We start from the raw sequence: 16,643 nt of genomic DNA on the forward strand, positions 1-16,643 counted from the left end.
CAACCTTTGGCTAATGTTGTTGTTGCCAGTAGCAAGCCTGATCAAAGACGTTTCAACAACAATGGCAATCAATATCAGTACCATAACAATCAGAACAACAAGAGGAACACCAACAGCAACCCAAGATACAACAATTCTCAGCTTCAGTCAAGAGGTAATCAGGGAGATCAAGTCTGTCAAATATGTAAGAAGAGGATTCACACGGCAAATCGGTGCTGGTTTCGTTATGATAAAAGTAATGACAATCAACGTCAGTCTGCTGCTTACATTGCTTTACCAGGTGGTCAGAATGGTAATGGTTGGGTCACAGACACGGGGGCTACTCATCATCTTACTGCAGATTTGAGGAATCTCACTATTCCTCATGAGTATGATGGAACTGAGCAAGTTCACGTTGGTAATGGCAATGCACTCAACATTTCCAATGTTGGTAATGCCTCTTTCCTTTATAAGTCAAGATCTTTTGCTTTGAACAACATTTATCATGTTCCAGAAATAAAAACAAACCTACTGTCAGTTAATCAATTCTGCAAGGATAATGATGTATTTTTTGAGTTTCACACTTCTTACTTTGTTGTGAAGGACAAGCAAACGGGGGCAACACTGCTGCGAGGGCTGAATAGGAATGGTCTCTACGTTTTCTCGGGTATAGACATGATAGCACCTTCAATAAAGCCACAAGCACATGTCTCTTCTGCTCTACCTCTGTGGCACCAACGTCTAGGTCATCCTATGTTGCGTACGGTCTCCAAAGTTTGTCAGCAATATTCAATTCCAGTTTTAAGTAATAAATTTGATTTCTGTCACTCCTGTCATGTTAGTAAGAGCAGGAAACTACCTTTCTCTCTTAGCAAAACTGTTTATGACAAGCCGTTAAGCTTGATAGTCTCTGATATCTGGTTTTCACCCAAGTTATCTAGACTTGGATTTCGTTATTATATTCTTTTTATGGATGTTTATTCACATTTTACATGGATTTATCCTCTTGTCCAACGTTCTGATGCTTTACAAACATTTATTTTCTTTCGAAAACAAATTGAAAATCTTACTGAACTAAGAATTAAGGTTTTTCAATCTGATAATGCTCTTGAATACCAAAAATTTACTTCTTATCTGAATGAGTCTGGAATCCAACATAGGTTTTCTTGCCCACATACTTCTCCTCAGAATGGACTTGCGGAACGTCGTATACGTCATGTAACTGAGTCTGGTTTGGCTCTTTTGTTTCATGCACACATGCCACAGACCTTTTGGGCTGATGAATTCTCTACAGCTTGTTATCTCATTAACAGGCTCCCTAAATCCAAAACTGAGAAAACATCTCCTCTTCAACTCCTATTTAATAAGCAACCAGATTACACCTTTCTAAGAGTTTTTGGGTGCTTAGCATATCCCTTCCTTCGTCAATACAACAAAAATAAACTTGAGCCACGTTCTCTTCCGTGTGTTTTTATAGGTTATAGCAGTGCTCACAAAGGTTACATGTGTCTGCATCGTGAAACAAATAGAATCTATATTAGTCGTCATGTTCGTTTTGAAGAGAGATCATTCCCTTTCATGCCTATTCCACCGCAGTTGCCGCCGTCTTGTTCAGGTATAAAACCCTCTTGTACTAGTGTATTGTTTTCTCATCCTTTTAGAAAAACGAGTATCTCAGCAGCTCAAGAAACTGGTACTCTGCAGTCACCTATTCGTGGGGCTTCACCTACTAACTCAGAACTTGCATTGTCTCCTTCTTCACCAACTGCTCATCAAAGTTCTCAGATGTTCTCAGGCAGCTCTTTAAACCAAGCTCAGCAGATACAAACCGATGTTCAGCAGGATGTTGAACAGCCCATGCAGCTAGTTGCAGTTACTCATCCCATGGTTACAAGAGCTAAGGCAGGCATCTCAAAGCCTATTCAAAAATTGTGCTTGACAGCTACAAAGCATCCTCTTCCTGAGTCTGACTTCATGGAGCCAACATGCTTTTCTGCTGCGAACAAAGATCCAAAGTGGAGGAAACCTATGGATGATCAGATCAATGCTCTTATTCAAAATGGTACGTACTCGTTGGTTAAGTATGAGCCTGGCATGAATGTAGTGGGTTCGAAATGGGTTTTTCGTGTTAAGCAAAACCCGGATGGGAGTATCGAGAGACGCAAAGCACGCTTGGTGGCAAAAGGCTTCAATCAACAAGCAGGTGTTGATTACGGTGAAAATTTCAGTCCTGTTGTCAAACCATGTACTATTCGACTTGTGTTATCACTTGCTGTGATGAATCGTTGGCAGCTGAAACAATTAGATGTTGAGAATGCCTTTTTACATGGCCATTTGGAGGAAGAGGTTTTCATGAAGCAACCACCAGGATATGTAGACCAGAATTATCCCAATCATGTTTGTCAGCTGCACAAGTCACTTTACGGCCTTAAACAAGCTCCCCGTGCTTGGTTTTCGAAACTCACCAATCACTTGTTGCATCTTGGGTTTAAGGCCTCAATTGCTGACAGTTCTTTGTTTGTGCTGTTGTCTGCATCTTACACTATTTATGTCTTGGTGTATGTTGATGATATAATAGTTACAGGGTCGGATCCAAATATGCTTACCAAGCTTGTTGCATACCTTGGTAAATCCTTTGCAATTAAAGACATGGGTGATTTGTCTTTCTTTTTGGGAGTTGAGGTTCTCAGGCAAGGATCAGATATTGTTTTAACTCAGCGCAAATATGTGACTGATCTTCTGTATAGAACCAAGTTGGATGGTGTTAAACCAGTGAATACACCATTAGCTTCAAATGCCAAGGTTCAAAAGCTTGGTACAGAAAGGTTTGCAGATCCATCATTGTATCGCAGTGTTGTTGGTGCACTTCAATATTTGCATCTGACGCGGCCTGACATTTCAGTTGTAGTTAATAAAGTTTGTCAGTATATGCATGAGCCGTTTGTGGAGCATTGGGAGCTGGTAAAAAGGATCATTCGTCATCTGAAGCATACTGTTGACTATGGTTTACATCTGAGGTCATCTGGAGATTTCTCTTTGCATGCTTATTCTGATGCGGACTGGGCAGAAAGTTTGGATGACCGCAGGTCTACAAGTGGATATTGTGTATTCTTTGGTGGGAATTTAATTTCTTGGAGTGCCAAGAAGCAAAAGACTGTCTCTAGGTCTAGCACAGAGGCTGAGTATAGGGGAGTTGCGATTGCTGCTTCTGAAGTAATGTGGATTCAGTCGTTACTCAAAGAGCTTGGAATTGGTACAGCCACTCCAACGTTATGGTGTGATAATCTTGGTGCGACTTATCTCACTGCAAACCCGGTTTTTCATGCACGTACTAAACACATAGAGATCGACTATCATTTTGTGCGGGAAAGGGTGGCTGAAAAGAAGTTACAGGTGCGGTTCATTTGTTCTAAAGATCAACTGGCTGATATATTTACGAAGGGGCTCTCTTCTCCAAGGTTTCACTACATTCGAAGCAAGTTGCACATTCGTCAACTGAAGTACAACTTGAGGGGGAGTGTTAACCATACAACAGAGAGTCTTCCTCAAGACTCTCTGCTCGGTTAGTCAGTCAGTTAGCGCTAGTCTATAGGCAAGTTAGTCGTTCCTTTTTGTTAGCAATAAACTCGTTCTAAGAGTCAGTAACAATATTTGTGTTTTATCAAAACTCTTGTAACCTTATCTCTTGTATAAATAAGAGTTTAATCTCCACAAGGTTATTGTGGGAGATATTCTACCAAAAACAGTGTTCTAAGTCTAACTTCGGGATTGGCCTTGTTTTCACGGATTATTCTGGAGTCGGGATTGGCCTTATTTTCACAGATTATACTGGAGTCGGCAAGGGAGAGAAGAGTCATTCTAACCATAGATCTGAACTTGGAACGAATCTTAAAAGAGGGGGCTGAGCAGGCATTCCAATGGCAACTGAGATTGGAGTACTTGTGGAATTTGAATGCGACTCAATCCAAACTCTTAAGATTCTAATTGGAATCCATGCGACTAGCATCAGGGGTTGATTTAAATGTCAGTTTAGTACAGGAGACAACAATCTACTATTACTATTATTAGTATTGTCAGAAGAATGGCCAACTTTGGGCTGTCAATATGGCAACAATCTGTAATAGAATGGACAGACTCTTCACTGGAAGGGTCCAGAAACTATATAATCCTTTGTTTCGTTCGTATATGTAAAAACTAACTGTGACACCATGATATCTACAAACTATGTGCGAACAAATCCTACAGTTTCATCTCTTAACGATTTGTTGAACTAGATTGGAAGAAAGAATGGATCTTCTTTCTTCTGATATATACTGAATAATTGCTTTGAGTAATTTGCAGCCAATCTCCTGCAGTCTCCAACGGCTTTCTGATCGAACATCTCCAAGTCCTTTACAGATTTGTTCAAGTCACCTTCTTGGCCTCCGTCCATCAAAAATTCAGCTAACGCAGTTCCCCTGCGGTAAAATGTCGGAGACTAAAGTATTAATTAAAATTTCTCTACTGGAAAGATTATGCAAATGAAGTGAATCTATACACTGAAGAGACGGTCATTTCCATTTTAGAAAAGATTAACAGTTCTTGTAGTTTCGTGAAGATAATTTTAAATTTTTTGACCCGGCTGACCACTTCAGTCTCCGGTTAAGGTCAGATGTCGGACTAGGAGCAGGTGAGATGCAAATCAGATAAGAAAAGTAGAAGCTTAACAAGGGGGGACTTGATACCATACCTGAGCGCATCATACTTGTTAAAGCCTCGGTTAGTGGAGCACGAAGATCTCGTCTCTGAGTCTTTGAAAGACATTTGCTGTCGATAGAGAGTACAAACAGCCTTCATACAAAGTTCCGGATCCTCTTCAAATGAAGATAGCATGTCTGCCTCAAACTGCCATTTTGATTCTCTCAATCTGCTTTGTTTAAGTTTTTCTAGAACCTGTTTATAAGACAAGTCGATGCATACCGAATCTTCTGAGTCACTAGAATTATCTCCACTGCCTGAACTAACAGAGCTTTTTACACATAGTCCACCCAAAGATTTACCCTCACTGTCGTCTGACCCAACTTTATCCACAACATTTTCTTTGTACAAATGCTTTGTAGTACTTTCTGCACAATAACTTTTTCCTAGACACTGTCTCGGCGAAACCGATCTCCTTCTTGAAGAGGATATGGAAATTTCCATCTGTTGACCCCTGGCACACAAATTCATTGTACTACTGACTGGAATTGTAACATCATCTTCACTTTTGGTTCTACTGATCAATGCTTCCGTAATTCTACATTTTTTCGCAGTTTCCGGTAATGGGATTAATGCCTTATCCTCTCCAAAGATGCTTTCATATTCCTCACAACACTGATCTGGCAGCGGCCGCTTTAAACACTTATTAGGAGTCAGTAAAATTTTTTGTGAAGTAACATCAGTTGAAAACTGATCCATTTCTTTGCTTGTGATGTTATATGTATGATTTGGAGAAATCTCCTTTCCATGGTCACTGTCATCAATCTCAATTAGACCTGTTGACAATGTTCTTACACTACCTTGCTCGAGTATAAGTAGCTTTTCACTAGATATCCCTTTTATCTCATGACCTAGTTGCTTTTCTACTATCGTCACTAATGCCACCCTCGAAGCTAATGGTGTATTCATCTTATCGTCCTTGACGTTATAACACTGGCCTGCATATAGTCAACAAATTAGCAAAGATTAATATGTTGCATTATGAGTTTATTTTCACTGTAATGGTCAGTGGTGCAGATATCCAATTAAGAAGCACAACATACTTGTAAGTTCGTACAATCAACTTTTAAGTTTATCTTCATAATCTGCAGCACATAGCCTAGGTCTATCTTCTTTAGTAGATCTTCTAGTGCAGAAAACAAGTGAGCAAGTTATTGTTTAGCATGGATAATCTTCTTAGTAAAAACTCCTAAAAGGTATTTTATTCAGACCACCCATAATGAAAAGTAGTAAACCTTTGAACGAATGATGCATTACAAATTTACAACTATGACTTATACCTATTTACCAAAGAGAATTTTAATGCTAAAAATGATTGCGCGAATTCATCCTTAAGAGAAGATAACGGTTTCAAGATAAAGGTGACAATTCAATTCACAAAGAAAGAGGCATTGGAGATGGGCATAACAGCCTTCACAGGGTTTGTTGTTTTGCTAAAAATCAGATCATATTGAAAGAGAAGCATTTATACATACACTCATATAAAAGATAAAATAATAAAAACACAGATCCTAATACGGGGAGAAACTTGAGGTTCTTAATATCTTGTAATCATTTGAAAAGGATTCCTGCACACCAATGCATAAAATAAAAATTTGGCCAGTAGGCTAATACAATGAATGCTCAAAGAAGTGGATAATATCAGGTGGCAATGCACTAAGTTCCTGGCAGTGGATTTAGTGTTCCTTGCAAACAGTACATCCATTGCACTTTAACCACAGATTTCAACTCAAGTAAGGTCTAATATCATGGAACAGAACTCCATATTGTAAAAGAAACTCAGCAACCAAATTATAAGAAAATTCAAGTACTTGGTGTATCCTCACTAGGAATGCCAAATTGTCAATGGAATATTAGAAATTCACCCAGCAGGGCTGACGTATGAAAAGTGCCGATCAATAGAATACATACACCGTCCTATATGGGAAAACAGTTCGAGATGGTTATTTTAGTTAGTTGTTTGCCTTTTGTTTAAAAACCTTAATTGCAAAGGAAATTTATATAGCACTTAAGAGGATAAAAAGCAAAAGATGATCGAGTCTTTGCAGCCATTCCAAGTTTTAATGAACTATTCAGCTTTTATAATAGGTACCCTTCTTTCTACTGCGATACTCCAACTGGGTTGTTCCCTGTATGTTTACTAGTTAAAGAGAGACCATGAAATGATCTACTTGAATGCAGTAGATGAAGGAGTTAATATCCACCTATGTTATATATAGACACAAAAGAATACAAGGGGAAAATGTAAAACTATACCATGTATACCAATTAGACATATCTAAGAAGAGGTATATCATTGTTACCTGAACCATGTTGATTTCTGTTCCCCTGAAGTGAGGCAGGGTTGCAACTAGGTGGAAAGGCGGATGTAAGAATCTTTTCAGTGTTACTAAGAATCTTCTCTTCGACGGTGGACGGAAGCACATGAGCATCATCGGCTGCGCTATCCATTTCACTGCAAAGTATTTCGTTTATATTGTTCTTTCCCTTATTCAGCGAACCTTTTGGTTCAGATTCTCTTTCTCTATTACCATGAGAATGTGATAATCTCAAAGCTGAATTACCTTCCTCCAGCCTCAAGACCTGCGTCTCCGACTCTCTTCCATTTCCAATCTTTTTGACTACCTCTTCCAGGTAAGTGATTCTTTCCTGTGACTTCTTCTCTCTTTCGCGACTAACATTAAGTTCTTTACATAGACCCATAATATGCTCTTCCAGTCCACTGAATCCCGCCCTATATCCTTCAATTTCTTTTTCAAAAGCGAGTTTCATTGACATTAGATTCCTCAATTTATCTTCAAATTCAACACACTTCATTTCTTTATCCTTAAGCTGCAAAGACAAATTGTTACACTTAGTTCGATAAACTTCCGATTCTTTCCCCAATTCAATTCCATTGTTCTTCCAAAAGTCTGCTTGAGTCTCCAATTCCCTAAACTTAGACTTGAAGAGTTCAGTCTCGTCCTCAGCTCTTCTTTTCTCCTCATTGAGCTGGATAATTTTCCCTCCCTCATCATCATCTTCTTATTTTCCTCCTCCAAGAAAGTGATTCTTTCTTGTTCCCTTTTCTCTCTTTCAATTAGAACTTTTTTATCTTTTTCAAGACTCTCAATTTGATCTTTCAGATTAACACACATTTGCTTGTACTCTTTCAGTTCATTTTCAAGAGAAATCCCTCTTGCTTTCTTCTCCCTAAACCTCACACGCAACTCATCATACTTAGTTTGGGAAACTTCCAATTTTTTCTCCAAATCAAGTTCATATTTGAACCTCAAATTTGCTTGAATCTCCAAATCCTTAAACCTTCTCGTGAACTCCTGAATCTTCTGATTCATTTTATGACACAAATGCTTCTTCTTTTTTAGTTCATCCTCAGTAGAAACCCTTGCCTCAGTCGTATCCTTCAATTTACCTTCAACAACAACAAAATCTGCATTCTTCTCCTGAAGTTCCACACATACTGCACCATACTTAACTCTACAATCTTCCAATTTTTCTTCCAAGTCAGTGATTTTAAGTTCATTTTCTTTCTCAATCACAAATCGATTCTGTAAATCTAAGAATTTCCTCTTCCAGAAAGCGAAGGATACTGATTCATCTACCCTTGGTTTGTTGGTTGTTACCGATTTCAGACCTGGTTAGGCTTATGGACCATCATGGTGCTTCACATTTCAAGATTCACTGTTACAAACCGTGGCCACAGCCACGATACACCATGGTGATAAACTGTGTTGAATTTCGAAGTAAATATAAGTAAGGGACTCCGCAAGTATTTCAGCCCTACTAAGATTAGCGACAAGCATTAAAGCCGGACCATGAGCATCTTTATGCACTTGTGTGATTGATACTAAACCATTAAACCATTACAATTACCTACTGGTTCATTTACAGTTAAGAAATACGACTGCAAAACAATATCTGAAGAAACAACAATTTATACATAAACAGATAAGTCCAAAACACAGAAAATGAAATCTTAAAAAGCAAAACTTTGTGATCGCAGCATGATCATTATCTAGTTCTTCGACTTTTTAGCTATTATTGTTCTTCCTTGAGGTTCTCATCTTTTTCGACATCATCAATTATAGCATACACACAAATTGAAATAAAAAGGGAAGAAAAGAACGAAATTAAGAAACTAGAAAAACATCCAATTAGCCAACTCTTTACACAGGAACCATCAACAAAGCCACGTGACACTTAAGAAACCTTCCCTGCAAAACTCCCAAAATTCTTTTTTGTATGGATCCTCAAGCCAAAATGTTCTTCTCAACGTGATTTCCCCCGGTAGGACATGATCATGTTGACTGGCAATACAGTGTTTATATACTGTAATTTACTTAACTTCCTCAATGAAAACCTTGTTTTTGGATTCCTGTTCACCATTGATATTAATTGGTTTACTTTTACCTCCTGTGTGTGCCCAGTGTAAATTAAGGTGCCCGTGGGTCAATCCGCCAGTTCAATGTACCGGACCGAGCTGCCAGCCTAGACTGCCAGTCGTAACTGCAGTTGTGGGTTACCAGTCTTGGTAGTTATCTCATGTGCGAACTTCTCTCGTAAACCCTAATGGAAGATTCGAGAAAGTATTAGTCAATCTTCTCATAGGTTGGATAAGTAACGTGAGCGCAAAGATCTCAAGAGAGACTTATCTAGAGATTCAGCTAGCCTATAAAAGGAGAACAGAAATTCTCAACAAGGTATGCGATCAAACCCTAGAAAACTCACCTGCAAATACCTGAGACTGACTTGAGCGTCGGAGTATTTGTTTTGCAGGTACCCCCCTCTCTGAGAGCTTGGAGAAGATATCTGCTGAGATCATCAAGTTCAGCTGAATTGTTGAGGTAAGATTTTTCTTGCCCAAACACCTCCACTATAAATTTCAGCCATAACACCCTTTTCCATTTCGACTAGGGTTGCCAATGAAGTCCAAGCTTCATTTGGTTGTCCATAAACCCAGCACATCATGAAATATATTTTTCTGTCAACAAGTTTAAGCTTAGCCTTCATCTCACTCTTCTTCAACATTCTCAAGTTACCGGATCTCAACTCATGTCCTCCAGCCTGAACGAGTCTCTGTAGATCACAAAGCGCACAGACCAGTGCGTTTCGGTCAAGATGAAGTAGAGTTACGAGATCATTAATAAGACCTACTCCAAATTGGAGCCCACCTGCAGGTCTATAAGATGGTGAACATGTCTGCTTCAAGCTGTGGGCTAAGGCTTCTGCTACACTCTCAGGTAGCGCACCTTCGCCTAATAAGCTTAAAACGACCATTGCTGAATCAAGCGCGTCAGATTCCCAATCTCCATTGTAGAGGCGAAGTGTAAAGCAATAACTATATATGATGTCGATAAGGTGAACTGACAAAAGCGGGGATGGATTTGTTGAACTCAATTTGTTAATAGGTGGAAGTGGGTTTTCAGGTCCAGGAGGAACTTCACTGAATTGACCACCTTCTAGGGTATCTTGTAGTGGCAATGCTGTATCTTGTTGGGGAAGTGGCTTCACGAGTTGAGCTCCTTCTCGGCTAAATGAAATTGTTTTTGCAGAAAGGTTAAACCACCATGGTCCCCAGGGTTTTATAAGTTTACTTAGTTCACCAGATGCCACTGCTCTCTGAAACTGCTGTACTTCTTCTGGAGATAAGTCGTCCAAACTGACTTGATTTCCTGAAAGGAAATAGAAGATAATTGGGATCAACATAAAAGAGCATATCAAAGACAAGAACACTGAAGCGGAGTTGGTAGTTCCAATGTCTCAATTTCATCCCAATTGACTAAAAAACACAGCATTATTGAAACCAAAAAGCTTGAAACAGAAAAAGAGTGAATTAAAACATACTACTACTCTATTACTTACAATACAAAGTATAAAAACAAACAAATGTTTGATGTGGACATACCTGATAAAATCTTCTGCATAGTCTCTTCCGATAAAGTACGATCTGCAAAGACACAAAAGTTTAGTTATTAACTTATTATCCATCTCAAGAAACTCTTGTAGGCGGAAAATGTAGACCACCATAATTACAGACCCACCAAAAGTTAATGTATCCGCACTTTTTTGTTTACACCATATGAAGGTATCATTTGCAACTTGAAAACTATCAAAAAAAAAAAATCAATACCTAGATAAGTTTTCAATGTCGCTATACTTTTGCAAGGGGAACAATATGTACAAGAGGCCACACTTTGTTGTTCAAGGGGTTGTTCTACTAATACCTCTTATTTAAGGTCATGTTAAGCTGCATAATTGCACGTAATAGCAACTATTTCAAATAAAGAGTGCAATAATTATAAGTGAATAACTTCTCTTCCTAGTCTTAGCATAATAAAGAGATAGCATTCCATGTATTATAAAATTCTAAAGCGTGTATAAAGTGATACCCTACCCAGTTTGTATGCCTTTTTTACTCTAGAGGTACCAATATTAATTAAAATTTTAAAACCTATCAGATAAGTGGTAAGCTAAAAGAAACAAGAGAAACAAATATAACAGGTTTCTAATTCTATTTGAATATACATTTTTGATGTGTGCCTACTGCGGCTTCTTATTTCGCTTAGAAATTCATAAGACAGATAATCCAAAGCTAGTTGAGTTAGTTTACCATCAATATCATCATTATCGCTGTGATCCATGTCTTCAATTGGTTCCTCTTCCGAGTGAAATCGTTTCAATATGTCCAGCATTTTCTGTTTTGAGTTATCATCTGGCTGTGTTTGGTGCAACTCTGCCATTACATTTTCTCGCATGAAAGATTCCGTACATCGAAGACTATGCCCCTGCAGGAGGTAATTGATCATTTCAATTACATACAAAAGTACAGCAACATATAATTAGCGATAATTTGGCTTTCACACAGGCATAGCATATCTTACTTACCTTATAGCATTGAAGGGAGCAGTACCGCAAGTTGCGTCTGGGACAAGTATATTGTGAAAATTGCTTCTGGCATCTACAGTATTGGTAGGAAAAAAGAGAATCAAACCCTGGAACATACTGCAAATACCAATGGTGTATAAATCAATGAATTTAATCAAAGGTAAGACACACGAGCATCTAAAAAACTAGGAGGAGCTACAAATGATCAATAGGTTTTCCAGCAGAACTAGTGAGAAAATTGAACATATCAGATTCAATTTATAAGAACGTATTGTCGCATCCTTGCTAAACAGGTTTCATTTAGCTGACAAGAAATGTCGAAGGCATACAATCGATGAAAAATTATAATACATGAATCTATTTTATGATCAGAAGCACTTACACGCGGCATACGATCTTGTTTGCTGGGAAAGCATCAAATGGTTCAGAAGACTTCTCTGTTGTTATCACTGTGTCTCCCATTAAAGTCGAAATACTGTCCTGAAAAACAGAATGTTAACTGATTGAGTACAGACCCAAAGGTTCCAATAAAATTGGTAAAAGTACATGAAATTGTGGCTTAAAAGAATAGATCTGAATGCAGTTGTTTTATTTTTAGTCATTGAAATATGATAAGATTGCAAAACCAACTTCGGATGAAAACTAGAGACTTCACTTTTAGAAATCACAACAACGAAAATGTAAATGAATTGAAGACTAAGAATTAGTACTTACTCTAAGGATAACGAATAAGACTGTTAAACCAATTACTACTATCAACATTCCAAGCTACTATATATTGGTAAACAACAAACAAATCGAGAACCAAAACTAATAACCAACAACTAACCATACTTAAGCAAGCATTATAGTCAAAATCTTCAACAGGAACTAAGTGCTACATAACCATTAGACTAAACTTACATTAACTCTCAAATTTCAAGACTTTCTTACAACAAAGAGAGATTAACACATTTCACGCTTTCAGAACTGAATGTTCTAGGTTTTCTCTAGAGAATTACATAAAAGCCCAAAAATCTGCACAATAGAACACAATGGTGATTAGTTAGTGGACGGCGTGGATACATATTCGTTTACATAGAAAAATGAGATGTTCAAATTCATGTCTATAATAATAAATAAATGTAATAATCAGAAAAACATTAGAACTGATACTATTTTGAAGGCAGACTCTTATAGCTCAAATTAATTCCCCCCTTCCATACTCAAAACATTTGATATATTTTCTTTTTGATGGTTTTGTGACAGTAAAATGGAAGTATCTCCACCTTGATCGTTGAAACTGGAGCAATACTATAAGAGCAGTCTAGGGTAGATCTTTATATCTTATGGAAAAGTATCAGGTTATCAATAAATAAGTGAAAACAAAGGTTAGCATTGAGACAGGCGCCTGTACACAGTGATTAGTGCGTGCCAGTGGGTGAAGATCCAAGTACCCTTCTTGGACCTACCTCTTGGGTATAATTTCAAGCCAAACCCCATTTGGAATCCAAATATAGATTACTTTTATAAAGAGGGATAATAACGCTTGCAAAACACACCTCCTAATCTCAACATAGAGTTTCGATCTACTAATACTGTCCCTATCAGTATGTTGTGTGTATCAGTGTATTGTTTGGAACATTACAGCACAACAAGGTTCCAGAGCATTGCATCTTGAGTAAAGGAATTTGGTAACCCTCCATGTGTCTTAAGGTCAACAGTACTAGAATAGATGCAAATGCTTTATTACGCAGGTTGTCCTCAACCAGGAGAATGCATAAACAAGTGCAGAGAATGTATTATTGGTGACAAATATTTAAACAATAACTCCCGAAGGCAACAATAGAAGAATCGGCCAACAAAGGAGCTTTATAAGGGAAGTAAAACCTTACCTCTACGATATCGTCCTTCATGACAACCGTTTGATTCTCTTTTGTCATATCTGTATCAAACATAACCAGAAATGTTTAGATTTCAATACCAACAACATGGAAACAGGAAGAGAGTATATACTGATTAATTCGAGCAATGGAGAACATAAAGATTAGTACACTTTGAGCTCCTAAAAAGTCCTACGACTGTTTGGTAACCAAAGAGTGTGTTTCCCACTCTTGGTCAACAAAGGGAGTCTGTTTCCATGAATCTGGATAAAAATCAAAACTAAAGAATCAACCCAAAAAAACTAAAATCAAACTCAAAATCAATTATCCTTGAGGTAAAGAGCGATCTGTGAGACATGGTTCAAAGAGATACAAAAGGAAGAAAGGAGTAATCGAGTAGAGATGACGGTGTGATGATCCAAATGATTATGGAAGACAGTAAAACACTTGATTGTCGGAGAAATAGGGGTTAAGAGCATTAGATTAGATTAGGGTTTTAATCGAACCTGATAGATTTTGTGTATTTTCTATAGGTATTCCATCGAGTGCTTGATGTTTTAGCAGCTAGATGTTCGACACGTTTTAGTGAACCAAAATTGGGGATCCGTTTTTATGATCTTAGAGCGTCCACGGTGGTGCGAGTATAACCAAAGACTAAAAAAAAAGACCAAATTTGGGTTTAGTCCGTCATGTGGCGTAGTGGGAGAAGAGTATATTTGGTCGCGCGTTGATAAACATTACGCCTGGGATCAGGCGTTGGTAAAAATAACGCCCGAATGGGGCGTTGGTAAAGATAACGCGCGAGTGGGGCGTTGGTATAGTATACGCTTCAGAAACAAAAAAAAAAATGGGGCGGAGGTATAAAGCCCGCCCCATGTAAGTTTTGAAAATTTGTGAAAGTGGGGCGTACATTATATCAACGCCCCATTTCATGCGTACATTATATCAACGCCCCATCGGGCGTACATTATATCAACGCCCCGTTTCAGGCGTACATTATATCAACGCCCCGTTTCATGCGTACATTATATCAACGCCCGATGAATGGCGGAGATTATATCAACGCCCGATGTGCAGCGGAGATTATATCAACGCCCGACTATATTTGGATTTGGTCCTGATCGCAGACCAAATTTGGTCTGGATTTTACTCTTTGATCAAATTTTGATCGATGGTCCGTCCCACTACGCCAGTCCACTCGACTGAAATTTGGGTTTACTCGTCCATTGCAGTTGCTCTAAGAGCATGTTTTCTTTTAGTCATGAATTATCATTATGATCCCATAATTTTTGTATTTTTGTTAATTTATGTTGACAAAAAAGGGGAGAATTACAAGGGGTAGTCATATGAGATTTTGAATGAGTTTTGGGGAGTTCAAAAATCTATTGTTAGTCCATAAAAATTTTTGGACAGTCTCTTAATGTCTCTTGTTATTGGTTAGAGGCTTTTTTCAAGTCATTTAAATTCTCTGAAACTCCATGTTATTGGATTAGGATTTCATAAGAGCCACTCCAACACTCTTGTTATTCAAATGAGAATTGAAAGTCATTGATTTGTTGTTTTAAGAGATTGGAGAGACTTTTTCTTGAAAATAGGCATGGTTGAAATCTCTCCTCAAGAGGTGGTATTTTGGGAGACTTGAAAACTTGGAAATTTTTTGGTTTTGGGAGTGAACCATTTTTTCTCCTTTTGCAGAAATAGACTTATGGGCCACTTGTGCATTAATAGACTTATGGGCCACTTGTGCATTAATAAAACTCCGCATAGGAAATCAGTGGCGAGATAGTATAGCAAATAAAATGTGGGACATGTGGAATAAAGAAAATGAAAATTTAGGTAATAATGAGATTTATTTTGACAATGGACACATATTTCATTAGGTATTCATGGTACTTTTATAATTATTGTAACGCGAATAATAAAAAAAATGGTAGATATATGGAATTAATAAGAGGATATTATAGACGTTTTTGTCTCTACAAATCACATAAACTTTCTACAAGTCTCATTTTTTTGTCTCTACAAGTTTCTTTTTTATGTCTTTACATATCACAAAGACTCTCAAAAAAATCTCAGAGAATTACTACAAATCTCTAGATTTTCAGAGAATCTCCGAGAGTCACTCAAATTAAAAATCTATCAAAGTCCGTAGAAATTTTATTTGACTACCTCCCTGTTAATTTGGTCGTTCACACTACATATGCTAGTATAACACGCACGCGTGATGCGCCTGTCATTCCGTTCATTCTATCATTTTGATGTTTATGTGTATTAGTCAACGGTCAAAGTCAACATTCGGTCATTGGTCAAAATCAACTGGTAAGTGGTGAAAACTCATTTCAAGCTAATATGTAAAACACTCCAACTTAACTTGAATTTTCATTTAATAATTTTTCAATCAAAATAATCATACATACAAAAAAATGTGTATCGTATGCAATATTTTATACTAAAATGATAAACAACATTTTGTAATTTTTAAGACAGGAAGGCTTCGTTATATACAATATTTTCTTGAATGTTCCCTCTTATAAGTAATGCGAAAAGAGCAACGAAAGTATCCTTAAGGGTAAAGCTTACTTGTTTCACTTTGCGCATAACAAATCTTGACATTGGTATTGCTTCGTGAATCATGGGCTTCTATAAAGGTTCAAATTAAAAATCTGGTTGCTGCCTGCTATTGTAGATATTAGATTAACAAAATTTGAGTGACGAATTTCAAATTAACTGTCTCACCGCATTGCTGCAATACTTGGATAGTGGCACAACATTTGGTTCAATGGATCTAATAATGATTTTTGACGTTCTATCAATCGGGGTCTTCTGCGTAGGTTAATTATTGCTTCTTGATTGCACTTCAATGCCAAAATTTAGATTAGCAAAGAAATTAGGAAAAAGAGAATTTATATGTCAGTCTATATATGGAATAATTCGAATCATGGATGTACTGAAAAAAGTATATCAGCAAAAATATTGATTCTAATGAGCAGAGAAACACATTTACGTCTGTAAATTTGGCAATCAATACACAGATTTGAAGATATTGTCCACATAAGACTTAAACCTCCGACCGAGAAAAACCAACCATGTCCACATTAAAATTCTAATATAAACTTGCTAAATGGACATTTCATCCGCATTTTTTAGCAAAGGAGAAATTAAAACTTGAAGATTGATAGC

General features: G+C 37.5%; 2 protein-coding genes across 9 annotated transcripts; both read right to left on the reverse strand.

Annotated features, from left to right (window-relative positions):
* Positions 1-4,042: 4,042 nt before the first annotated feature.
* Positions 4,043-8,056, reverse strand: LOC113283563. The gene is made up of 3 exons (XM_026532870.1): positions 7,020-8,056; positions 4,709-5,654; positions 4,043-4,436 (listed from the first exon to the last, which is right to left on the reverse strand). Exons 1-3 carry the CDS (start codon positions 7,531-7,533, stop codon positions 4,250-4,252), a joined length of 1,647 nt encoding a protein of 548 aa, XP_026388655.1. The 5' UTR covers positions 7,534-8,056; the 3' UTR covers positions 4,043-4,249.
* A 563-nt stretch (positions 8,057-8,619) lies between these two features.
* Positions 8,620-13,938, reverse strand: LOC113283564 (zinc finger HIT domain-containing protein 2-like). Of its 8 annotated transcripts, XM_026532874.1 has the most exons (9): positions 13,635-13,938; positions 13,476-13,525; positions 12,505-12,618; positions 11,984-12,081; positions 11,602-11,674; positions 11,327-11,501; positions 10,622-10,663; positions 9,445-10,388; positions 8,620-9,282 (listed from the first exon to the last, which is right to left on the reverse strand). In XM_026532874.1, exons 4-8 carry the CDS (start codon positions 12,061-12,063, stop codon positions 9,544-9,546), a joined length of 1,215 nt encoding a protein of 404 aa, XP_026388659.1. In that variant the 5' UTR covers positions 12,064-12,081; positions 12,505-12,618; positions 13,476-13,525; positions 13,635-13,938; the 3' UTR covers positions 8,620-9,282; positions 9,445-9,543. The 8 variants fall into 8 exon arrangements, with proteins under 8 accessions (XP_026388659.1, XP_026388657.1, XP_026388663.1 ...); XM_026532872.1 differs by lacking the exon at positions 12,505-12,618; XM_026532878.1 differs by having other exon boundaries at positions 12,603-12,618; positions 13,476-13,938.
* Positions 13,939-16,643: the final 2,705 nt, after the last annotated feature.

Source organism: Papaver somniferum, chromosome 5 (genome assembly GCF_003573695.1).
Source record: "Papaver somniferum cultivar HN1 chromosome 5, ASM357369v1, whole genome shotgun sequence".
Taxonomy (NCBI): domain Eukaryota; kingdom Viridiplantae; phylum Streptophyta; class Magnoliopsida; order Ranunculales; family Papaveraceae; genus Papaver; species Papaver somniferum.

Bases quoted from the DNA above. Each gene is read 5' to 3' on its own strand.
- LOC113283563 (XM_026532870.1), bottom strand. From the start codon at position 7,533: ATGAAGTGTGTTGAATTTGAAGATAAATTGAGGAATCTAATGTCAATG. The intron at 5,655-7,019 runs GTAACAATGATA...GACTATATGCAG, and splicing joins CAGAAATCAACATGGTTCAG to GCCAGTGTTATAACGTCAAG. The intron at 4,437-4,708 runs GTATGGTATCAA...ATTTTACCGCAG, and splicing joins AACAAGTATGATGCGCTCAG to GGGAACTGCGTTAGCTGAAT.
- LOC113283564 (XM_026532871.1), bottom strand. From the start codon at position 13,538: ATGTTTGATACAGATATGACAAAAGAGAATCAAACGGTTGTCATGAAG. The intron at 11,675-11,983 runs GTAAGTGCTTCT...CCAATACTGTAG, and splicing joins AACAAGATCGTATGCCGCGT to ATGCCAGAAGCAATTTTCAC. The intron at 10,389-10,621 runs GTATGTCCACAT...ATTTCCTTTCAG, and splicing joins TATGCAGAAGATTTTATCAG to GAAATCAAGTCAGTTTGGAC.